The sequence below is a fragment of the Lepus europaeus genome, chromosome 17, assembly GCF_033115175.1.
Source record: "Lepus europaeus isolate LE1 chromosome 17, mLepTim1.pri, whole genome shotgun sequence".
NCBI lineage: Eukaryota > Metazoa > Chordata > Mammalia > Lagomorpha > Leporidae > Lepus > Lepus europaeus.
The window spans coordinates 27,530,897-27,554,577 of NC_084843.1; the positions used below are offsets into that span (position 1 = coordinate 27,530,897).

A 23,681-nucleotide genomic window follows, 5' to 3' on the forward strand; every position below is an offset into this window, starting at 1 on the left:
GGATTTGGTCCAGTTTGGAGCTAATGAGCTTGATTTCCCTGCTGTTTTCCCTGCTGCCCTTTCTTCCTACCTGATGACTTCATTAAGTAAGGTTCCTGTAGCAAAGCAGAAACTGAATGAAAGCTCCCTGGACTTTGGGACCCTGGTCAGACACACATGCTTGCTCTCTTCCCACCCCTGTTCTCTCGTACACTGTACACACCAATTTCCCTTGGATGGATCTGCTTGCAGAGTGTGCTGGTTCCTCTTGGAACCCTTCCAGAGTAGGGAGTTTGTCCCTTGGATCTCTTCCCCACAGATCACACACACACACACACACGCCACACACAACACAGTCCACACTTCTGCAGGGTTTTTGGTCTGTGAGTAGAAAGAGTATAAGGTGAACACCAGGGATACAGCAAGGCTGCACCCCAGACTTTCCTCTCAGGTGAGCAGGCATCTTTGGTGTGGAAGGGATGCCAGACCAGGAGTTACGAAATCTAGATGCTGGGGCAGGTGTTTGGCATAGCAGCTAGGTCACCACTTGCCATGCCCTGGTTCGAGCCCTGGCCCACTTGGGATATGCCTGGTTCCTCTGTTTCCAATCCAGCTTCCTGCTATTGTGCACTACGGGAGGCAGCCATGATGCTCAGGTACATGGGCCCCTACCACCCACATTGGAGACCTTGGATGGAGTTCCCTGCTCCTGACTTTGGCCTGGCCCAGCCCTGGCTATTGCAGGCATTTGAGGAGTGAACCGGCAGATGGAAAATACCTCTCTCTCCCTCTCTCACTCTCCCCACCCCCACTGCCATTCAAATAAAATGAAAATGATCATTTAAAAAATATGTATGGGAAAAAGAAAAGACCTAGGTGCTGCCCACAAGCTGGAACTCACAAGCCTGTGACTTACTCCTGGTCATTGTTCTCCTTAGACCATACCCTTGCCATCTGTGCCAGATAAGGGCCACACCTCTAAGTTCTCCTTCCAACCAGAAAACGTAGAGAAATCCAAAGAAGAGCGAGGAGTTCTCCTCCATTAGACCACTGGCCAGCTCTGTCGCCCTTCTGCAAGGCTGAGGCAAGGACAGGAGCCAGACCCCGCCCCGCCCCACCTTCCCTAGTGTCTGCTTCTCCCTCCCTAGGACTCAGATGCTTTTCTCTATGCACTAGAGTTTGTCTCAGCCTCTCTTCTCACTGTTAGGGAACCACTTGCTCTTGTGCCTGCAGGAATAATAGTGCTAAGGGCTCATTTGCCAAGGGAGAGTCTCCTGGCACTCAGTCTTGACCCTGTGTTTCCATCCCTGCCCTCTACTATTTGTAACTGACTCTCTTCCTTTTCCCAGGTTCGATCCATTAGCACCAACGTCCGGAGAAACCTGGCCTTCCACACACTCAGCCAGGAAGTCCTGCTCAAGGAATTCTCCACTATCTCCTGAGAGCAAACCAACCTGAGCAGCCACTGACTGCCCTTACCCATGATGCCCCTGGGCTGGAGGGGGCACAAGGGAAGAGGGGGCTGCCTCCAAGGTTGGAGAAAAACACAGATACCAAGTTCTCTTGGTGAAGGCCACACTTCAGTGGAGCTTGGACAACAGGGGCCAAGAGGGGCAAGCCAGGGATAATCTTATTTGGGGAGGAATGGGTGGGCAAGGGAGGCCTCCAAGAATGTGGGGTCTTCCAGGGAGGGCTCCCTGGACACTCCCTCACATTTCCCGTTGAGATTCAAGTTGTGGCTACTTAGTATTTTCAAGAGCTGGGCAGGCCTCAGGGTGATGCCAACACTCTGGAGGCCAGTTGCTTTCCTCGGCTTCTGAAAACAGATCAACTCTCAAAGATAGCCGGAGCCTCCTTCTGTTTGGTTTAGGCCCGAGGCTGAGCTGAGCCTGAACTCTGTTCCCCACCCCAGGCTGTGCAGTCATCAGGATCCTTAGCTCAGGCCTAGGGTAGTGTAGGAATGGGGTGCATTCTTTCCTTTTCCAAATTCAGAGCTGACTCCTGGGAAACTGATGATTAGAATCTGCCCAGTGCTCGGCTATCCAGCCACCGCCTTCTGAATTTCAGTTTTGGCACCAGGAGTTCCTGTTGGCTCTCCCCTGCCTTCCAGTCCATTGACTCATCGGCATAACAGGCTCACAACCTTAGCTCTTCGTTTTTAATCTGATTTAAACTGTCTTTAGGGTGTGTGTGAAATCAGCATTGACAGGTTTCCTGGAGCCCTCAAGGTGCCCACTGTGCTGGTTCCCTTCCTAGCAGCTTCCCCCTTCCCTCGGCCTCCCCCTCCACTGGGAGCTGCTGCCCCTGCTGAGCTCCCTCCACGTGTCCCACCCCCTCCCTGCTGTTGTTTACATCCAGCCTGCCTGAGAGTTTCCTCTGGGGAGGAATCTGTTCCTGCTGTGGTCTGGTGCCTGGAAGGGAGAGCACCTGCTGGAGGCAGGGTGCCCTCCATCGGAAAGAGGCCGGGTGAGCATCCTACATGGGACCTGTATCCTGTGTATCCATACTCTTGAGTGGAGCCACAGGCAGATGTGATCTCTGAGAAGCTGGCCTGTGGGTAGCCTCCACAGGACCCCTGCAGGCCTCCCCTACTCCATAGCTGCTGCTCCAGGATCCTTCCTTTCTGAAGCCCACCGGTGGCAGGCAGCAGGTGCAGGAATCCAGCAGTCAGAGCAGGTCTGGGTCCTCCCCAGCTCCTGTCCATTTAAGCCTTGGATCTCCTTGGGATCTTACCCTCCGTGAGAACCTGGGAGTTCTGCTCCAGCATTAAGCAGCTGTGTGTAGTTCCAGAGAATCCAGCCACAGGCTGCCATGTAGAGAGCAGGTTCACGGACTGGCTTAACTCTGACTGCAGATGGATAGCTTGGTTTGGGGTGTGCATCCCACAGTGATAAACCCAGAGCAGCTGGATCTGGGGCTGGTGGCAAGTTGAAGTTATTAAAAGTTGATTTGTGTGGGACAGTCTTTTTAGTGTCTTTTTTTTCCCCTTAACCTCTGTTGCCCAGACTCATTTATCAGAGGCAGAGTTAGGATAATCTGCAGGTACTGGTCCCATCTGGCTCGAGGACTCCTGCCTGTCTAGCGATTCTCCTCTGAGTCTTGGCCCAGCAGAGGCTGTCTGGCTTCACTTGCCCTCCAGGTGGGAGGAGGGAGATGGGAGTTCCCTTGTCTCTAAGCTGGGTAGTGCTGGGGCTGGCCAGCCCGTTTGACTGCTTCTGGGTTCCAGCCAGTCTTTCCTATATGGTGAACAAGGGCAGGTCAAGGGCACAGGCACAAAGCAGAGGAATCTTTACCCTCCATTGTCAAGACCCATCCCTTGACATTGCTGTTGCAATCTCCAAACTGTAGTCCCCGTCCTCTCCTGGAAATCACCCTCAAAAGGGGCTGCCATGCTCTGTCTGTGCCCCTGGCCTTTATGCCAGGATTGTGAGGACTCTTCTGGTGCCTGGCAGAGCGAAGAGTGGGCTTTCTCCCTCCCAGAAACAATTCTTCCCCCACTGCTAGTCCCTCTTTGATGCGGAAGCTCCTGCCACAATTCCTGCTTGGTTGATTGAATCAAGTGGTTAGAAATTAAGTCCAGTGGAAGAGATTAAATGTGCTGGGGTCATTTTAGCTGAAGCTGTGGCCTCAGCAGGCCACTCCTCCAGACTCAGCAGACACCATCCCCCACCCTTGCTGGTGGGCTAAGAGCCCAGAAAGCACCCTGGGAAGGGCCAGGCATGGGCACCGGGTGCCTTGGGTCAGCAGCCGTTCCTGAGATTGGGGTGCCCAGGCCTGCACCAGCCCCTGCCTTCAGAGAAGGAGCTGATCCTAAGCAGAGGGCCTCAGCAGGGCATTGCTTTCCCTCCGTGCCCCTCATGGGACCCCAAACTTCAGTGGCTTCCCAAATCTGCTAGAAAACAGGGAGTCCAGTACAGGGCAGGTGACAGGAGATGGAAGGGCAGAAAAATTGAAGGGGTAGGGGGTGGGAGGTTGGAAGGAACGAGAGAGCAAGGAAGTCAGAGAAACTGGCCTGATGCTTTATTCTGTGCATCTTCCCACTTGGCCGAACGGGGATTATTAGACCGGGAAAGAAGACCCCTGAGAGTGGACCGGGCCCAGAGAAGGGGCCCGGGAGCAGGGAGTTTGAGCCCTTCTGAAACTTGGGAGAAGAGAAAACTGTGCTCCCATAGTGTGCCATGTGACTTTGGTGTGCGTCTCCAGCCGGCTTCAGTAGGGGGGAACCGGCTGGGACCACGGAGGCAGATGCCCCTAGAGGAATAGGGAATAGGGGCTGCCCGGGGCACCCTGGGCTCTGCCTGACCGGCACAGTGCTGGAAGTGGGGGAAGGGGTGCCTGAGATCGCGAGCGGGGGCTGGAGAGGGCCCTTCTGGCCCCGTTGTTCCCTCCACCCCTCACCAAGCTCCGTGCCTTCAGGGTTAGGGGGTAGTGTTGCCGGAGAGCCAGCCTTGCTCCCGCACTTTCCAGTTCACCCTGTCACCGGGTGCCTCCCCCGAGCTGCAGAGGGTGGGGGGCGGGAGTAGGGGGAGCCAATCCCGGCAGCGCCAAAGGGGGGAGGCGGCAGTGACAGCCGCGGGGAGGGGGCGGAGGAGAGGCGGCTCGGCTCCGGCTCCGCACTCAGCTCGGCTTTGCCTCCGGCTCTGCGCTCACCTGCTGCCCAAGCCTCCCGCTCCTGTCCCAGGTCCCCGGAGCAGGCCTCGCATCCCGGCCCCAGACCCAACTCTCCCCGACCCTCAGCCCCGGCCGCGCGCTACGCCACCAGGGGGCGCCGTGTGAGCGCCCTATCCCGGCCACCCGGCGCCCCCTCCCACGACCCAGGCGGGAGGGGGGCGCCGGGGGCCATGCGGGGCCAGGGCCGCAAGGAGAGTTTGTCCGATTCCCGAGACCTGGACGGCTCCTACGACCAGCTCACGGGTGAGTCGTTGGCATGGGGGTCGCGGGAGGGAGGGTGGATTCCATCCCCCGTGACCCTCCTACCTCTCTGATCCTGCCTGGCCTCTACCCACACTCTGCCCCCGTTTCCAGGCATTCCCCGCCCCCCCCCTCCGCTGGGCAGGACACGGGTTCAAAGCTTTGGGTCCCGCGAGGGGGGTGGGGGAGGAGCAGGTGGGGCAGGTGTAGGGAGGCAGCAGGTGTGGGCGTGTGACACTGGGCTGGGAGGGTGTCTAGAGTGGGAGGTGTTACGTTCCTGAGCACCTGTCATTCTTGTGTGTGTCTCTGTGTGCACCTCCCACAGCTGGTTGCCATGTGCCCTCGGCTTGGTGACGGCCAGGATGAGTGTGATTGCGTGTGGCAGTGTGATTGTGTCTTGTCAGTTGGTTGAGCCAGCGAAGTTGTTTTGACCGTGTGTCTCTGTTGTATGTGCAACTCTGCGCTTGGAGTGATTCTGTCTGAGGTGGCATGTGACTACCAGAATGTGGCAGGGCTCCACTTTGCGATGGTGTCACTTTGTAAGACTTTATGACTGTGAACCTCCTGGCTTCTGTTGTGTTTTGTGATTGTGAGACGGTTCCGTGAGTGTGTAATGCTGATTGTGTACTTCTGTGTGGTGGTGCCTGCAGTGGGGCTCCGTGAATGTCCGTGATGTGTCTTACCCTTGCCGCCTCTCGGCTTCCCGGTGCAGGAAGCCCTTCAGTGCTGTGCTCCCTGCTGCTTCCCCAGGTCGTCCACAAATAGCCCATGTGGCCCCAATGAAGGGCTCCGTGTCCAGCTGCCCATCTTGGAGCCAGGGCCACCCCCTGGGTCCAGGATGTGGCCAACGTAGGGGTGCTTTGTTTAGTGCTGGCTCAGCTCCCCCACCCCCAGTCCAAGAAAAAGGACTCAGATCATCCTGACAAGAGAAGCGCCTTCACCCCTCACAGCCCTTCCCAAACTTCACCCAAACCCCGAAGCAGACACCGCTTCTTGCCTCCCTCCAGAGCCAGAAAAGAGCAGTTCTAGGCCTGGGGCAGACCATGTGGCCTCCCCCCCACCATGCCCCCAGAGCACTTTGCTGCCTGGGTACCCTCACACCTTGGGAAGGTGTGTGAGGCCAGGACCTCTGCCTATGCCTGTTCTGGGCTTGGCAGGCAGAGCAGTGTTTGTGTAGGCGACCGCATCACCTCGTGTGCATTTCGCAGTGTGTGTGTTTGTGCCTCTCCTTGGCAGCCTGCATAAGAACTTCAGCAGGGTGGGAGGGGGGCGCCTGCCTCCCCTGCAGCTGAAACAAAGCTGGGGAAATAGGGGAGGGCCTGATCCCGGGGCTTCCTAAGGAGGAGAGCTGGAGTCTTGGGAAAGGTGGTGAGTGGTGCAGTTAGGAAGTGGGGTCTGGGGCTCAGGTGGTGTCCCCTCCACTCACTGACCCTGGGAAGCCCTGGCTGCATTGCCGGGACCCCTGGACGGGGAAGCCTTCAACTCAGGCAGGCTCCAGGTGTGGCAGAGCGCCAGCTGTGCCCCAGACCAGGATGGAATCCATCCAAAGGCCCAGCTCTGCTGCGACTCTGCTCCCAGGATCAGCTCAGGCTCCTTAGAGTAGCGAGGGCCGGGGGACCTTAATCAGCATCGCAGTAGTCAGTGTTTGCTTCCTGCTTTAGTCCGTCCCCCTTAGTGGAAGCATCCTTTCCCCACTTGGCTGTTTGGATCAGAGGTGGGGTAGGGGCGCTGACGGAGCCTACACTGCCTCAGATCAGTCAGGTAAGGGACGTACACCAACTGAACTCTACTCTCCTGGCCTCCTTTTCCTTATCTGTAAAATGGGAGCACTACTTCCTGTCTGCCTGCTGCCTGGTAGCCTCCCAGGGGAGCCAGAGGGCAGATGTTGAAGGGCGTCACAGATCGTGGGCCTGGTCACCAGATAGCTCCACACGTGACTCGGACTACCAGGAGGGTCTCCTCTCCAAGGAGGGCTGGAGACCCATGGGGTGGGGGGTGGGGGGCAGGCTGATGGGAGGCGGCCCTGCAGAGCGCTTCCCCGTAGGCCGAAGGGGAAGCCTTGTCCGCGGTGCTGAAGCGCGTGCCCCGGCTCCCCATCCCTTCTCTAGGCAGGCGGGGCCCCGAGATCCGACTGGGGAAAGTCTCCAGTTCTCCTCACCCTGGCCCATCAGGCCGACAAGCAGGAGGCAGCCCCGAAGTTATACTTCAGGGCATCACAGGTCCCTGCACTGCTCTCTTTCCCCATGGCCGCTCCAAGTTCAAAACAGAGCTGAGACAGGTGTGTTCTCCCCACCCCTCCAGGAATCCGAGCCCTACCGCCACCCTCAGGTCGGCCTGGCCCTCCGGAGCCGCTGGGTGGTGCGGGTCGGTGGGGGAAAGGGCTGCCCTAATGGAAGCAGGGAGAGAACAGCAGAAGGTGGGAAGCGAACTGGGACCCGGCTGGCCAGGCCTGAGCTCCAGTGCCCGTCCGGGATCGCCCAGGCCTGGCCCTCCGGCCCCGGGTCGTTTCCGGGACTGCGGCGCCCCCGTGTGGCTCGGAGCGGCCATACGTGCGGAGCTGATCCCAAATGGGGACTGTGGCCAACTGAAGTCGGCAAGATTTGCGCGGAGTTGGGCGGTGACTCTCGCCTCTCCAATGTAGGCTTTTAAACCTGAGGAATGGGATCCTAGCCGAAGGACTACGACTCTGTCTCCCCTGCAGGCTCTTCTAGGAGTCTGAAGGCATGAGAGGCTCCTGGAAGGCTCGACTTCGGGTTTGACCTGACCGGGATGAGCCCGGGAGAAGTGGGTGTGAGGACCGCGGGTTGGAGGGTGTCCCATTCGACACCTTTGCCTGGTGGCCAGCGGGCGCGACCGAGATAAAGAGAAGCAAACAAACCGGAGAAAAGGGGAGTGCGAACCAGGAGCCGAGTATCAGTGGGGCCCAGCGCTGCCGCCTCTTCCTCGCCACCCCAAAAACCCTCGCCGATCTCTCTCCTCCTTCTCGCATTGGTCCCAGAACGATGTAGTGTGGGGAGTTGCCATGACAACTGTGTCCTCGTACTCCTTCGCATTGCTGTACAAACCTGGGGCGGGGGGCGGGCAAGGGCTTGATGGGAGGTGGAGGGGCTGACAGGGGGCGATAAAAGATGAGGTCAATTCTCCATCCAGCTTTGTTCCCAAAACCCATGCGTGTCCGGCTTCCCCGCCAGAAACACAGAAGACGTCCCCGGCCCGCGCCGCTCCTCCCGCCCCACCCCAGTCCGGGAAGTTTGGGGCGAGGGCTTCAGGGGATGGGGCCCGGGGGAGTCCGCCTCGCCCCAGCAGGAGCAGAGCAGAGGCTGAGAGCTTGCGCCTGCCCACCACGGCTGCCTCCGTTGGGGCGGGGACCGAGCGCTCCGGTCTTGCGGGCGGAGCTTGGCCACAGAGCTCCCGGTGCAACATGAGCCGCTGTCCCCGCAGGTGCCGGAGCCCGTTGGGGCAGGCAGCAAGATCCCTCTACCAGCTGGTGACTGGGTCGCTGTCGCCAGGTAGGAGCCAGGGAAGGGAGGGGCGGGACCCGAGAAAGTGAGTGAGGTGGGGAGGGAAGGGCCGCTTCAGGTGGAGGGAGCAGGTGCTCTCAAAGTCCAGGGTCGGAAGGGCCAGATCCGTGTGACTGAAGTGGAGTAAGGGATGGGGTCCCTGCCACAGGAGGGAGGTTGAGGCTTCAGCGAGGAGAGGTGAGGCTGGGGCTTCCCAGTGATGGCAGAGGAGGGGCCCTGGGTTAGGGGCTGCTGGTGGAGAAGAGGCCCTGCCGCTCTCTGGTCGGCTTGGCTTAAGGGAGTCTGGGGATGGCAGACGGGTCAGTGTCCAGGAGGAAAACCCCTGAGACCAGGCTGGACCGCCGGGGTGGGCTGTCACTGCCCTGTCTCCCCCTGGGAGTCCACAGACTATGTCACCAAGTTGTGCATCCCTGGGACTGTGCCTCCTGGGGCCGCGGCCCTGGGCTTCTGTGAACAGAGCACATGGCTCTAAGTTCTGTGCTGCAGGGCTGGGGGCTCAGAATCTCCAGGTTAGCCGTGTGGCCTTTGTGAGGCTGGACCCTGGTGTGAGATTTGTGGACTTTGGTGACGTGCGGATTGTGGGTGCTCTGTGGCCTTGCTGAGATTTTACATCTCCACTTGGATTTGCTTCAGGCTCCCTGGGCAGGGCCCGCAGAACCTAGCATCCCCTCCCCACTTTTTTAGCCTCCAGGAGACTAAAACAGCCTCCCCCGTGGCATTCTGGGATCTGTAGTTCCCCAGCTCTTTCCATTTGTACCCACTTGAGATCCTGGGGTATTGGTAGGGCCTGTGTTCCCCCAGAAGGAGGGGCGATGGGGCTGTGCCAAAGCTAGACTGAGAAGGCTCCTGGGGAGCATGCGTCTGAAGCCCCCTGCCTGGGCCTGTCCCCAGTGACAGATGGCTGGAGCCAGGCAGGGCCAGCTCTCAATCATTTCAGGCATGACTTCCAGGACCCAAAATAGTGCCGCCATCCAGGGAAGTCATTAATCACTGGGTGCAGCTGGGGGCTGCAGTGCCTCCCGGCCTGGCTGGGGCTGGAGTGGGTCTGCGGGACTGAGAAAGGGCTTTGGGGCTTCTCTGAGGAATGGTGAGGGAGCAAGGGCCCCCACAGGCAGCACTGCCACAGCATGGCCCTGTGGGAGGTGCGCAGCTGATGGGAGTGGCTCTGGCGTGCGATCCGAGGGGTCCCGGGGGGCCAGCGCCAAGGCGTGGTCCCCCTGAGTCCTGCCTGAAGGACTTCCCTTGGGATTTTATTTTTAAAGGTTTATTTATTTATTTGAGAGGCAGAGTTACAGTTAGAGAGAGAGAGAGACAGAGAGAGGTCTTCCATCCGCTGGTTCACTCCCCAGATGGCTGCAACTGCCAGAGCTGGGTGGGTCAAAGCCAGGAGCCAAGAGCTTCTTCCTAGTTTCCTATGTGGGTACAGGGGCCCAAGCACTTGGGTCATCCTCCCCTACTTCTTTAGGTGCATTAGCAGGGAGCTGGATCAGAAGTGGAGCAGCCAGGACTCAAATTGGTGTCCATATGGGATGCTGGCCTCGAAGGTGGCAGCTTTACCCACTATGCCACAGTGCCGGCCCCTTCCCTTGGGGTTTCACTCCTTTGGGCAAAGAGTGAAGTCCAGTGGCACTGGGATGCCTGGAGTGAGGGGCATGGAGATCTGAGCAAATCTTTCAGGGCCCTACACCTTGAGCCGTCTCTGAGGAGGGAGAAGACAGCCTGGAAGGAACTCCATCTTTGACTCCTTCTGCCAGAGCCCTGGCTCATTTAGCACCTTAAGTCCCTGTGAGGCTGGCTGTGATCTTTGAGAGTTAAGGACAGAGGTAAGAGAGGACACAGAGGGTCCAGGAAGAAGCTGCGGGTTTGTCAGTCTGCACATGTGTAGATCGGCAGCAGCAAGCAGGGAGCTGGGTGCTACTGTGATACCTCTTGCAGTCTAAACCATCGGGCTTGGCATCCAGAGTTTCATGGGATCCACCCGGTGTTTATTTTAATCACCCATCTCTCCCAACTTAAAGGAAGCAGTAGTCACCCAGGACTCCTTGACTCGCCATGTGGACAGGCGGGACGGCCTGGGAGAGCCGGCAGAGCACTGCCTCTGGTTAGTCATTCTTTATCGGTGCATCAGCTGCTACCTTGGGAAAACCACTCTCCGATCCTCAGTTCCCCTGCAGACTGGCTGCCCTGCCTCTCACTCTGGCCGTGTCAGCTGCAGGAACAGGAATACTGGAGCCCACTCTCAGGTTGATTACGAAGACTAAGTGAGAGTACATGTGAAGTCTCTGGAACACAAAATGTGTTCGATAAATGTTGATCCCTTGGTTAGTGTGGATGGTTGATGTTTGAGCCACGCATCAAGAACAAGTTCAAAAATTACCCTAAGGGGAGGCGCTGTGGCATAGTCGGCTAGGCCTCCACCTGTGGCATCCTATGTGGGCGCTGGCTCATGTCCCAGCTGCTTCTCTTCCGATCCAGCTCTCTGCTGACGGCCTGGGAAAGCAGCAAAAAATGGTCCAAGTGCATGGGCCCCTGCAGCTGCATGGGAGACCCGGAGGTCTCCTGGCTCCTGGTTTCAGATCAGTCCAGATCATTACAGCCATTTGGGGAGTGAACCAGCAGGTGGAAGACCTCTGTCTCTGATTCCCTCTCTGCCTGTAACCCTACCTCTCATATGAATAAATTTTAAAAATATTTAAAAAAAAAAAAAACTTCCCTAAGGGGGAGCTGGCATTGGGACACAGCAGGTTAAGCTTCTGATTACAACTCTGGCATCCTGTATCCTATGACCCACTTCAGAGTGCAGGTTCAAATCCCAGCTGCTCTGCTTTCAATGCAGCTTCCTGCTTATTTGCCTGGAAAAGGAGTGGAAGATGGACCAAGTACTTGGTTATCTGCCCCCCATGTGGGAGATCTGGCTGGAGCTGCAGGCTCCTGGCTTTGGTCTGGACTGTTGTGGCCATTTTGGGGGCAAACCAGTGGATGGAAGGTCTCTCTCTCTCTCTCTCTCTTTCTCTTACTGCTTTTCAAATAAATACATCTTCTTTAAAACATTTCCCCAAGTTTTCCCTGGCTTACCAGTTAGAGAGATTTTACTATAGCTCATTTTTATGGCCTGCCTAGAACAGTTTCTATCACATAATAAGTACAAATACTTTTAAATGATTTGATGCCCTAGCTATCTCAGTGTGGTTCTCTCCCTATCCAGGAAGTGCTAGAACTGTGGCTGGCTCACCTGTTGCATGGCACCAGCCCAGAGCCTGGCACTCAGTTTGCATAGGTTCAAGTATTCAAGTGTTTAACAATCTTTGCTCTCCTGCAGCTCAGTGTCGATTTGAGGAATCAGGAGTGATGTAGCTTCAAGTCTGCCTCAGGCCCTCTAAGTAGGTGATCTTGACCAAGTCCTTGTGCCTCACTGGGCCTTTTTTACTTCATCAGTGAAACTGGCACAATAGTGTTCACTGCCTACTGCTTGGAGTTGTCTTGAGAACTCACCAAGGCAATAATGTTTGTGGAAATGCTTTGTGAACTGCCAAGAGCTATAGGAGTGCAAGGGGGAGAGCTGTGTTATTAACAATGGTGCTATATATTCAGTGACTACTCTGTGTCAGGTGTTGGTTTTTTTTTTGTTTTGTTTTGTTTTTTTTTTTAAAGAATAACAGAAATCTTTCATCTGCTGGTTCATTCCCCAAAGGGCCCCAGCAGTGGGGGCTGGGCCAAGCTGAAGCAAGGAACCAGGAACTCCATCTGGATCTCCCATGTGAGTGGCACGGACTTAAGCCTTGCGCCTTCATTGGCTGATTCTTTTATTTATTTATTTATTTTTTTGACAGGCAGAATGGACAGTGAGAGAGAGAAAGAGAGAAAGGTCTTCCTTTTGCCATTGGTTCACCCTCCAATGGCCACTGTGGCCGCACCGCGCTGATCCAAAGCCAGGAGCCAGGTGCTTCTCCTGGTCTCCCATGCTGGTGCAGGGCCCAAGCACTTGGGCCATCCTCCACTGCCTTCCCGGGCCACAGCAGAGAGCTGGCCTGGAAGAGGGGCTACCAAGACAGAATCCGGCGCCCTGACCAGGGCTAGAACCCGGTGTGCCGGCACCACAGGCGAAGGATTAGCCTATTGAGCCGTGGCGCCGGCCGTCATTGGCTGATTCTAAGGCACATTAGCAGGAAGCTGGATCTGAAGCAGAGTTGCTGGGACTGGAGTTGGCCTTCTGATGCAGGTTGTGGTTGTCCCTGCACGACAACACTGGCTCCCTAGGTGTTATTTCTATGTATTAATTTATTTGCTCACCCCAGAAACCATGTGAGGTGGGAGACCCAGGCACACAGGAATTACGAACTCACCCAGTTCATTGCAAGTTGCAAAGCTGGGATTTGAACCAGAGAGTCCAGTACCACAGGCCATGCTGTCACCTATTATGCCACACTGACTCCTTTCACTCTCCCTCCAATAACATTCCAGAAGCAGGTGCTGAGTTTTGAGGGACTGACAGGAATTCAGTGGGAATTCAGGTACCTGGCAGATGGTGAGGCCGCGAGGACGAGGGAGCTGCTTCTGGAGGACAGGCAAGCCCTGCAGGCGAGTGCAGAAGCAGGAGGCGGCTCCACCGCAGAGGGAATGCCGGGAGCCAAGACACAGAGATAGGACTGAATGTGGTGGGTTTGGGGGGCAGTGAGGAGGCCAAGGCAGTGGAAACAAAGGGATCTACCAGTATGCGGGCGAGGGCATTAAATGGAAAGTCGTGGGGAGCTATTTGTTAGTCTTGTCTGTCAATCGGTAACCGCTAAGGTGTTAGAAACCACCAGCAACCCCTGAACTGACCCACACACACACCCCAGGGTGGGTGAGGGGCAAGCCTAAGACCAAGCCTGCTGGCAGCAGCCCTTTCCACCTTTGGCTGGGTGTTTGGTTATTTAGGGAGAAGTCCCGGGTAAGATAGGGTGTGAGGTGGATGCCTGACCCCCAGTGGTGGCCCCGTGAAACTGCAAATCAGTGGGCTTCAACCTGGGCAGTGGGCACTGATCCCCACCCCTCACCTGGGGCTGGGTAGGAGGGAGGGCTCCCCCTGGGGCCAGTCCCCCCAGACTGGGCCTCCTGGTGGGCAGGCTTCCTATGAAGGGAGCCAGGGTGGTGTGGTGGCGTAGAGTGCAGGCTCAGAGGCAGACTGGGTTAGAGCTGAGGCTGTGGCCTGGGAGAGCTCCCTAACTTCCCTTTGACTCAGCCTCTGCACCTGCCATGTGCGACAGTGGCACTGCGTGGCTGTGGCGTTTTGTGCAAACTCAGTGCGACAGCGTCTCGGAGCACAGGGCAGGTTATCTAGCACACGGTGAGCGCTCACTGTCAGCCAGCAGTGGTCGTGATGGTGACGTCAGTGCAGAGGCCTGACTTGTGGCTCACTGGCCCTGCAGACCACACACACACCCCACAGGGAGGGGGGTGCTCCCGCAGTGCTGGGGGTGGGGGATGGGTGGCTCCAGTGGAGGGCTCAGATTTCCCTCTGGCCCCTGCTGCTCCATCTGCTCAGCCACAGTGCAGGCAGGCAGGACTTCAGCATCTCTTGGATAAGGTCCCAGCCAGGAGGGGAAGAGCACAGTCCCCCCTCCTCTCCCAAGGAGCCTGGGTCTCTTGGTCCCAAAGGCAAGTTCCCTCCCAGAGGGTCATGAACAGGCTAAATGGCCTTTCTCCTGCCCAGGCTCCAACACCTCATCTCCCTCCCTTGGGCCTCAGTTTCACTGTCTGTGGCCTGTGGGAAGAGAGTGCTTCCCGCCTCACCGTCTCCATGGCAACTGGGATCGATGTTGGCAGTGTCCTCCTGCTTCAAGAGAGGTCACCACCTTCTCCCCGCTATCTCCTCGTGCGGCTCCATGCCGACGCAGGTGCACACCCACGGACCCACACTCCAAATCCTATGGCTCCTCCATGCCCACCAACCAATGTCCCGACCCACACCCTGCAGCCCTGCTGGAACACAGGCACCTCAGCCCTGCACACGGCAAGGTACTCCGGCCCCTCCCACTCACCGCAGACACTCAGGGACACAAGGGCAGAAAGGCGTGGCCTTCCACACGGCACACACCTGTGCGACAGGTAGACACACAGAGACACACGTGTGTCCTCCCACACTGACACTCAGGAATACTCTCGCGGGGAACACCCTCAGTGTGTTCTGCCCCGTTCACCACTGACTGGCAAAGGTGCCCATTGCATAGTCGCGTCCGGCGGCGTCCACCCTGCCCTTCCCTGCCTTCTCACCAACCACAGCTCCTCTCTGCACTCCCCCTCCCCACCTTTGGCACAGAGGAGCCACGGCAGCCCTCCTAGGGACAGAGGTGGGTCACCACCTCCCTCCTCTGGCCCCTGGCCTTTCCTGGCCTGTTCCCCCCAGCCTTCCGGCCAGCGCAGAGGCTGAGGTGCCCCACGAAGAGGAAGAGGCGGCGGCTGTGGCTGTGAGGCTTGTGGGGCAGAGGCGGGGTGAGGGGAGAGGGAGGAGATGCAGGGAGGGAGAGAGGAGGGAGGCTGCGGGCGTCCTGCTCGGGCTGAGGGGAGGTGGAGAAAGGCGGCCGCCCGGGGCCGTGTCTGGGCCATGCCCTGGGCCCATCATGAACCTGGAAGGGCTGGAGATGGTCGCTGTGCTTGTGGTCCTCGCTCTGTTTGTCAAGGTCCTGGAGCAGTTCGGCCTCTTTGAGCCTGTCTCCTTGGAAGGTAACCCAGGTGTCTGGGCAGGTCTGGGCAGGTCCGAGCTGCTGGCCGGAGGGAGGACCGCGGCAGCACCCAGGAGGGAAGGGCTCTGCCTCCTGGGGGCAGGGGGAGCAGCTGGGGAGGTGAGAAAGGATGTCTGGCGGCCAGGGCATCCGAGAGAGAAAAAAAGGGCCATCAAGGCAGGAGGGACTGAGGGCAGGACCTCTGGGGGGTGATGAGGGGTGCAGCATGGCAGGACTGGGGTGTGGAGCCGAGAATCTGGGAGATAAGGAGGGGGGTTCCAGGGAGCCTGAGCTCACCCCAGATTTCTGGGGACCCCCAGTGGCTCTGAGAGGTACGGGAATCTGCGCGCCTCCAGCCAGGCAGGTGTAGGTTACAGAGTGTATGGGACATGGTGTGACTGTGTTCATGTGGGTGTGTGAGCCTGCTACTGTGACAGGGAGGTGACTGCATGTGTCAGAGTGACAGACGTGTGGTTTTGTGAGACAGTGCATGTGATCAAGCCCAAGCAGGAGAGGGTCTGTGGCTGTTCCCAGGTTCCCCAAGGATATAGCAGCTCCATACCCGAGGCTTGGGATGGAGGCAGGTCCTGGAGGGACAGGAGTGGGAACCTCAGAAATGAACGTTTACATCTCAGCGCTGGCTGGGGAGTGTGGCGGGGTCAGATCGGGGGGCCTGCTCCCCAAGCCTCTGCATCCCCGCTGCCTCTGCCACCTCCCCTCAGGATCCAGAGCCTGAGTGTGGAGTGGAAACCAGATCCCCATCCCACTCCAAGTCAGTAGGGGATGCCATGTCGGAGGCAGAGAGGGGAGCACCTCTGCCTCTCCCTGCAGAGCTGTGGCCTTGCTCTCTTCAAAACAAGAACTGCACGGCTCTGGGGCATGGCTGCAGCCAGGCGGCACCAGGGACAGGACAGCAGGCAAGAACCAGGACAAGGGGCTGCAGGTGGACACTTAGGAGAACTGAGACGATGTGAAGGAAGCTGAGCACAGGAGGAAGATCCATGACTGCCTGCTCTAGGGCTCAGTGAGAGCAGAAAACTCCCAGCCCACCCTCTCCTCTTGTCTCCTGCTGCGTTATTGGGGTTGTATGTGGGAGTGGAACTGGGCAGCCTGAGCTGAGTTTGTTCTCATCCAATCTGGAAAAGATAAAGTCTGTTGGGCTCTAACTTGCCATCCCCTTTAGACTGGTAGGAAGAGGGGCCATCCATGACCCCTGACATCCTGTAGGCTAAAGGCAGCTCCTTTCTCTTCCCACCTTCAGAGTAGCTTAGAGGAGAGATTGAGGCTTAGGAGTAGGCAGGGGACCTGTGGTGGCAGGAGGAGGGGGGAACAGCGCAGGGAGGGAGGAGGCTGCCCCCAGCCAGGCGACTACGCCATCAGAGGCCCCAAGTGCAATCCGGCTTCGGGAAACCAAAGTCCAGGCTAATGGAGCCCTGGGCCAGGGGCCAGGCCGCCATCGATCCCCTGCCCAGCCCACCACCTCCCTCCCACCTCTCCATAGCTCCTGGGATGGAGTGGGAGGAGGTGAGGATGTGCTAGAAGAGAGGGGATGGTACCTCCTGCAGTTACCTCCTGGGAGCAGGGCCTGGCTTGGGAGGATGAGGTGTGGGGGAAAGTTGGGGTGAGAGAGTAACCTTTAACTAAAGGGAGTTAGGCCTCTCCAGGAATGGACTGAGGCCAACTTTAGCCAGTGGTGTTAGGTCCACTGGGCTCTGGCCCAGGACTCTGGAAATGGCTTCGGTGGTTGTGGTTGCAAGACACATGGACACACAGACGCACACACAGACACACACACAGATATACACACAGACACACACACACGCAGACACACACAGATGCACACACAGATACACATACAGACACACAGAGACACACACACACAGGAACTCTGAGGGACTCCTTGGGGTGCAACTAGAGCTGTAGAATGAGCAGAAATAAGGAGAGGGGAGGGGGCTGTGTCATCCGGACCCGGATAGCCCCATAGTGCGCCAGAATATTTGTCTCCAAGATCAGTCTGCTATCATTTCACCTTCAAAGAACAAGCCATCCGGGAAGGACAGAGCAAGGACCTCGCCTTCAGGGTAGATGAGGTTGCTGGTGATGGACCCTGCTCCTCGGGCAGGGAGATTCCGGTGCCTTGGGATGAGGGGTTGCAGGAAAGAAACGTGGATGTACCCAGAGCAGATGAAGCCTCTGGGTGAGGAGCTGCCTTAGGTATTTGGATGCTGTGGGGACCTAGGTCGCAGTAAGATATGGTGTGTGGCACGGTTACCTTGCTGTGTGTCCTGATGTCCCTGGGTCATCGTGCGTTGTGTGGTCTGTGTACATGAGAGGGTGCATGTGGGTCTCCAAATGTCATGTCATGTTTCACTGCCGTCACATTTGTACATGTTTGTGTTCAGGAATACTAGCTCGAAGTGTGTGCGTGTGTGTGCGTGCGCAGTAGGCTACCAGGTGTGAGTTACTGGGAATCAGGCTGTCACAGGCATCTGTCCCTCTGTGATTTCTCATTCTGTGTGTCGCTGTACATCCCTGCCACCCTCTGTGTGTGTGTGTGTGTGTGGGGGTGACTACCCAGGCTACCCAGGCTACCTTAGGATTGGACATCACCCTGAGAGCCCAGCACACTCCAGCCACTCTAACCAGCACAAACACTGCCACCTCCCCCTTGCCGCCTGGCTGTCGCCAGCCTCGTCCCATTGGACAAAGCGCCCACACCCCGCCTCCTTAGCCTTCCCATGCCCGTCAGACCCACGGTGCTTCCCAGCCTGGGCCCCCTCCCCTCCTGATGCCCCCACCCCGCCCTCAGCCCCTCACCATTCCTTCCTTCCCACCCCACCCTGTTCCTTCCCAGCCCCGCTCCCAGCGGGCTCGGATGTTTAACAGGCGGGGAGGGACAAGCAACAGAAGCACAGCAGGAGTTAATCTGCCCTCCTGGGGTCTTCTCTCTCCCTAGGCCACCCTCCGGGGCCCACTAAAAAAGCGCTGAAGCAGCGGTTCCTCAAGCTGCTACCGTGCTGCGGGCCCCAAGTCCTGCCCTCAGTCAGTGAAAGCAAGTGCCTCTCCTGTGCTTCCGGGGCGGGGCCGAATGCTTGTGGGCGTGCCCGGCGTGGGAGGGGACAAGAGTGTGGGCGTGGCCAGTGAGCCGGGGGCGGGCCTGGAGTTTGAGGGAGTGACCGGTGTGTGTGGCGGGGCAGACCTGCGCGTGTGTGGGCGTGACCAGCGTGGAGAGAGTCGGGTGGGCGCAGGCGGGGCCCAACAGCAGCAGCGCAGACCCTGTGTGCAGATGAAGCCACTGTGTGTGGACGTGGTCGCTGAGTGCCTGTGGGCGTCACCGGCCTGCGACACCGGGCGTGGCCAGTGTGGAGGACGAGGGTCTAGGAGACCCGCTGTGTGTGAGGGTGTGCGGGAGGCTTAGCCGCGGTGGAGCACCTGCGACTCTCTGTAGGCGCTCCGCCCTTGGGCATGTTTTGGACCTCGCGATGTTTGTCGCGCGTGCCCCGAGGAGTAGGACGCAGGTGTAGGGCATGGAGCCCGCCTTCCTCCAGCCTCCAGGATCCGTGGGCGTCCTGCCCCAGCCTGGTCCCCAGCCGAGTGACCTCGAGCCGAGCGGCGGCCTCCGTTTCCTCGGCTGGCAAGCCCCACGGAATCCTGTTGCGTTTGGAGAGCTATCAGGGCCCGTTTTGTAGCGATCTGAGCGTGTCGTTGGGTTTGACTGCGATGGGTCCCACAAGCGGGTAGATTCGGAAAAAGGGGAGTGAGTCCCGCAAGCAAGTGTGCGTGGGACCGTTTTGTGTGAGTGCGGGGTAGGGGGGCGTGCGTTGAAACACGCAGGTCTGTGCGACTCGCTGTGCGTGTGCGGGGCGGGGTGTGTGTCTGCAGTCGGTCGGGTCTTCCGCTTTCTCGGTGACAGTTCGCTCCCTTCAGCATTAGCCGCCCCAGCCTCCCTCCGCCCCCACAGACCCCGCCCGCTGGACCCAGGTGACTTACGGTCCCGGGGGGAGGGGCACTTGCCTGGGGGTGGGGCTTGGCTGGAGCTGGGCGGGGCATGGCTCGGGCATGGCGGGGCGGGCGGGGCCTGACTGGGGAGGGGAGAGCCTGGGTGGGGCAAGGCCAGGACTGGACGGACCTGAGTCGGTCCAGGAAGGCATGGAGATGCGACCCGCGGACGCCTGTTCTCGAACCCCGTTTTCTGGAACGAAGATGCGGCTGGGGGGCCTTCCCCTGCCTCCAGGGTTCAAGGGCCCAGGAGCGCGCTGAGTCGGATCGCTGGCCCTGAAGCCAGGTCTGGCATTGGACTGCTGATAGACCTGGGAGCTGACCAGCGGCTTCTCTCCTTCCCTCGATGTCCTCGGCTCAGGGTCCAGGGAACTGGCAGGCAGAGATGGGATGGGAGTGGTGGTGCATGGGTCGGCAATTTGGAAAGGGGGGCCGGAGGGGCCGGGCCTGAGGCTCGGCTGTCCCCCCAACCGCTCCCCGCAGACAGTGTGGAGGATGAGTTTGAACTGTCCACTGTGTGTCACCGGCCCGAGGGTCTGGAACAACTGCAGGAGCAAACCAAGTTCACACGCAAGGAGTTGCAGGTCCTGTACCGAGGCTTCAAGAACGTGAGTGAAGGGGAGGCTGGACGGGCCGGGGCCTACCCGAGGTTCGCAGCTGGCCACAGGAAGGAGCTGGGCAGGCGGGGGGTGACCTGAGGCCGGACCTGTAGCAGCACAGGGGCAGAGCTGTAGACTCGCGATTTAGTTCCATGTTTTTCACGTGTGCACTGGGGAGGAAGTCTTGCCCCCTGGCCAAAGAGCCAAGTGGTGAGCCCCCTTCCCCCAACACCATGCTTCCCCTGTCTGGGTTTCTGACCACTGCCGGGTAGGGAGGGGTGGCGGCGGGAGGGCCTTTGTCTCTGCCCTCAGCCTGGTCCTCCTGCAGGAGTGTCCCAGCGGAATCGTCAATGAGGAGAACTTCAAGCAGATTTACTCCCAGTTCTTTCCTCAAGGAGGTGAGGGAAACAGCTGAGTGGGGGAGATGGGGTGCTGCGGGGCAGGGGGAGCTCTGCAGAGGCAAGAGCACCCTCATCCTCTGTGCGGGAGCCCAGCTGATTAGCCTCGCGCGGCCCGCAGACTCCAGCACCTACGCCACTTTTCTCTTCAATGCCTTTGACACCAACCATGACGGCTCCGTCAGCTTCGAGGTGAGCAGGGGAGGCGGGCCAGCGAAGCTTGCTTTGTGGCGCTTCCGGGCCAAATCCAGGGTGGAGTGAGGGGTTCCTGAAGACACGGTTCCCCTCTGCCTCCTTCCTAGGACTTTGTGGCTGGCTTGTCGGTGATTCTTCGGGGGACGGTAGATGACCGGCTGAATTGGGCCTTCAACTTGTATGACCTCAACAAGGACGGCTGCATCACTAAGGAGGTGCAGGGCAGCTGGGGGGCTGGGGCTGGAGGGTACGGGGTGCCAACGGCCACTGGAAGGAAGCTCGACCCCATATGTATCACCAGCACGGGCTGAGGTCTGTCCTGGGCTGTAGGCCTCTTGGTTTGGAGGCTAGAGGCTCTGAGGAGGGCTCCCCTTCTCTCGTCCCAACAGGAAATGCTCGACATCATGAAGTCCATCTATGACATGATGGGCAAGTACACGTACCCTGCACTCCGCGAGGAGGCCCCGAGGGAACATGTGGAGAGCTTCTTCCAGGTGCCGGGGCTGGGTGGGCTGGAGGGTCCTGGAGGGAAGGGAAGGAGACCAGGAACCAACAGGGAACTTACCTGCATTCTGCCTGCCTCCCTCCTGTCATCCCTGCCTGGCCACCACCTCGCAGAAGATGGACAGAAACAAGGATGGAGTGGTGACCATTGAGGAATTCATTGAGTCTTGTCAAAAGGTACAGGCCCCTGCCCTCTTCAGTTCCCTGGCCTGGACTCAGGGCCCCGTTCAGTGATGTAGAACAACCTCCTCCCATGCTTACTCCACACCCCAATCCTGTTCCTTTAGGATTGGGAGAGGCCTACCCCTTCCCTGCCTCTGAACGTCCCCATCTCTGACTCAGAGTCCTTCTCCTTGTCTCTGACAAGCTCTTTCTCTTTCTTTCTGCAACCTGCCTCTCCTGCACCATGGCCACAGGACGAGAACATCATGAGGTCCATGCAGCTCTTTGACAATGTCATCTAGCTCCCCAGGAGAGGGGGTTAGTGCGTCCCAGGGGGACCATACTCCAGCCCTAGTCTAGGCAGACCTCACCTTCTCTCCCAGGTCTGTCCTCATCTTAGCCCTACTCTGAGAGCTGTAGGGATCCAAGAGTCTGGGGACTCCCTAGTCCAGATCACTGGAGCAGAAAGGGCCAGACAGCGGGCAGAGTACATCTAGGAGGTGTTCCCAGCTCCCAACAGCTTTGACCCCCTTCCTGCCTGACACCCAGTGCTGAGGGCACCCCTGCAGTAGGAATCGTTGCCCCGCCTCCCACCTTCACTCCAGAAACGTTCACACTAGCCAGAATGTCTCCTCCTATGGTGCTTCCCCCTCCCTGATTTCATAAACATTTCCCTTAAAATTCCCTACCCAGTGAGGATGCTCTGTTCTCCAGTAGCTGGCTTTTCAGACCAGCCTTTGAAAAGTCCTGTGAGAGGGGGAAAAGGATGTAGAGGTTAGGTCCTAGGAAGTGGCTGGGCTGGAAAACAGGAAGGCCTGAGAAGACTGTGAGAGCTCAGGCGTGCCAGGCTGTAGCTCTGATTTCCACAGGTCTGCTATCCCCCCTCCATCAGAATGTGAGTTTCTAGGCTTTTCGGAAGGTATCTCCTTGGAAACACTGCAGAAATTTTCCATTCCCTCCTTAGTCTCCTAGGAGAGCCCGGGATCCAGATATCTGGCACATCCCTAGAATTCTTTCCTCCCCACCCTCCTGCTTGTGTTGGTGGTGGGGGCGGCAGGAGAATGAGAATAGGGGTGGATGTCCTTGCTGACACCTGCCACACTTTCTGCCTGCCTGGCCTGCTCGTCGGCTGCTTTGATGGCTAAGGCTGGAGTCTGCATTTGCCATGTCCTCTAGATTTGGAGGTATGGAGTGAGTCAGGGACCTTCCCAAACCTGGGTCCTTTTGCTCTCCCAGCAGATGCCTTAGAAGAGGGGAAGAGGGAGGCAGGAGGCAGGCATAGCATCTGAATCCAGAGTGGGGACTTCATTAGAATCTTTAAACAACCCAGGCTGGACTTAAAGTACACACAGCCTCCTCGATTCCCTGGGGTCTCCTTTTGCTCTGTTCAGTCTACCCAGAGATGTCCCTGAGCACAGCTAGAGGGCAGGGACCACGTGGTTGCCAGCACCGCTGCCATGCTGCCACCCCTAATATACCTGCTTGTCCCATTTAGCTCCCAGTCAGCAGCAGCTGAAGAGAAGGGCCCCAGGGGGCCCCCTTTCCATCAGAACACTGTTGACTGCTTTGCATTTTTGGCTCTTCTGTATATTTTGTAAAACAAGAAGTACACCAGATCCAATAAAACACAACGGCTATGCACAGGTTGCTGTCTCTGCCTTTTTGTCCCTCACACCCTACAAATACCACACAGCCCCTAACGCATGTACCTGCAGTCACAGTCTGGCCGCACCTCGGCAGGGGACTGAGACACAGGTTCTGGAATGGCTGCAAACCCACCTGGCCACAGGCCCCGCGTGAATCTCCCAAGTTCTGAGAGGAGACAAGGAGGAAGCATGGGACGGCAGTGTCCTGAAAACTGTGCCCAGCAAGCTGTGTTTTGGCTGACGTTCCTGCTGTGCAGATTAAGTTCATCTCAAAGAGCTGTCTTTTTGGGGGGCAGAGGGGGAATGTCCTCTTCAGTTTTTGATGAAAAATTCCTTTGTGTTAACGTCCCAGCCTTGGCTCCAGTATAGATGTACACTTGTGTCTGTGGCCCGTCCTGCTACAATGGGGGGATCAGATGGAGTGGACCCAGGGCAGGTCATCATGAGGCATATGGCTGAAGGGTGACAGAGACTTCCGGTATGTTCCAGCCCTTTCTTTGTTCTGCTCCCGGACAGCCCCCCCCCCCCCCATGATAGCCCTCCCATTCCTTCTCTGGGGACCTTTCCATGGTGACTAAGCTTCACCCTCCAAGGAGGAAAATGACATCGTCTCCTCCCTCACTGTAAACACTGACGAGGTCAACGGATGGGAATGGTGGCCAAGAAGAAAAACTCACTGCCAGCGTTCATTGTTTTGTCATCTGTGTTCGCTGCGAGTACCATCTCAGAACCATCTGCTGCTCAGGTCATCAGATTAAAGATTGGATTAACGCTGTGGGCCCCCTATACAGAAGGGAACTCTATCTGGGTCTCCCATGCAGGTGGCAAGTGCTCAGATACTTGAGCTACATCACCTGTTGCCTTCCAGGATGCCCATTAGCAAGAAACTGAATGGGGAAGGAGGGTAGCCAGGACTCAAACCAGGCATTGTGATATGAACGTGTGTGTCCCAGTGGCAGCTTCAATGTGCCGCACCACGATGCCCAGCCCTCATGTACTTTCATATCCTTGAAGCCCATGTATGAAGAGCTTGGGATCTACTGTAACCCCAGCCGTCATTTCACAG

General features: G+C 58.0%; 2 protein-coding genes across 8 annotated transcripts in view; both read left to right on the forward strand.

Annotated features, from left to right (window-relative positions):
- ARMH3 (armadillo like helical domain containing 3) overlaps nt 1-3,022 on the forward strand; it is a 215,393-nt gene extending 212,371 nt beyond the window's left edge. For 3 of the 4 annotated variants that reach the window (XM_062214560.1, XM_062214559.1, XM_062214561.1), the window contains one exon: nt 1,329-3,021. In XM_062214560.1, coding sequence (XP_062070544.1) covers nt 1,329-1,421 — 93 coding nt within the window. In that variant the 3' untranslated portion in view covers nt 1,422-3,021. Of the gene's footprint in view, nt 1-1,328 lie in introns of all 4 variants that reach the window. The other variant, XM_062214562.1, reaches the window with a different exon arrangement.
- Nucleotides 3,023-4,606: 1,584 nt separating this feature from the next.
- Nucleotides 4,607-22,612, forward strand: KCNIP2 (potassium voltage-gated channel interacting protein 2). Of its 4 annotated transcripts, XM_062214633.1 has the most exons (10): nt 4,607-4,893; nt 18,069-18,164; nt 18,995-19,093; nt 19,595-19,719; nt 20,039-20,108; nt 20,230-20,300; nt 20,411-20,518; nt 20,693-20,797; nt 20,922-20,984; nt 21,224-22,612. In XM_062214633.1, exons 1-10 carry the CDS (start codon nt 4,821-4,823, stop codon nt 21,269-21,271), a joined length of 858 nt encoding a protein of 285 aa, XP_062070617.1. In that variant the 5' UTR covers nt 4,607-4,820; the 3' UTR covers nt 21,272-22,612. The 4 variants fall into 4 exon arrangements, with proteins under 4 accessions (XP_062070617.1, XP_062070615.1, XP_062070614.1 ...); XM_062214631.1 differs by lacking the exons at nt 18,069-18,164; nt 18,995-19,093; XM_062214630.1 differs by lacking the exons at nt 4,607-4,893; nt 18,069-18,164; nt 18,995-19,093 and adding an exon at nt 8,312-8,399.
- Nucleotides 22,613-23,681: the final 1,069 nt, after the last annotated feature.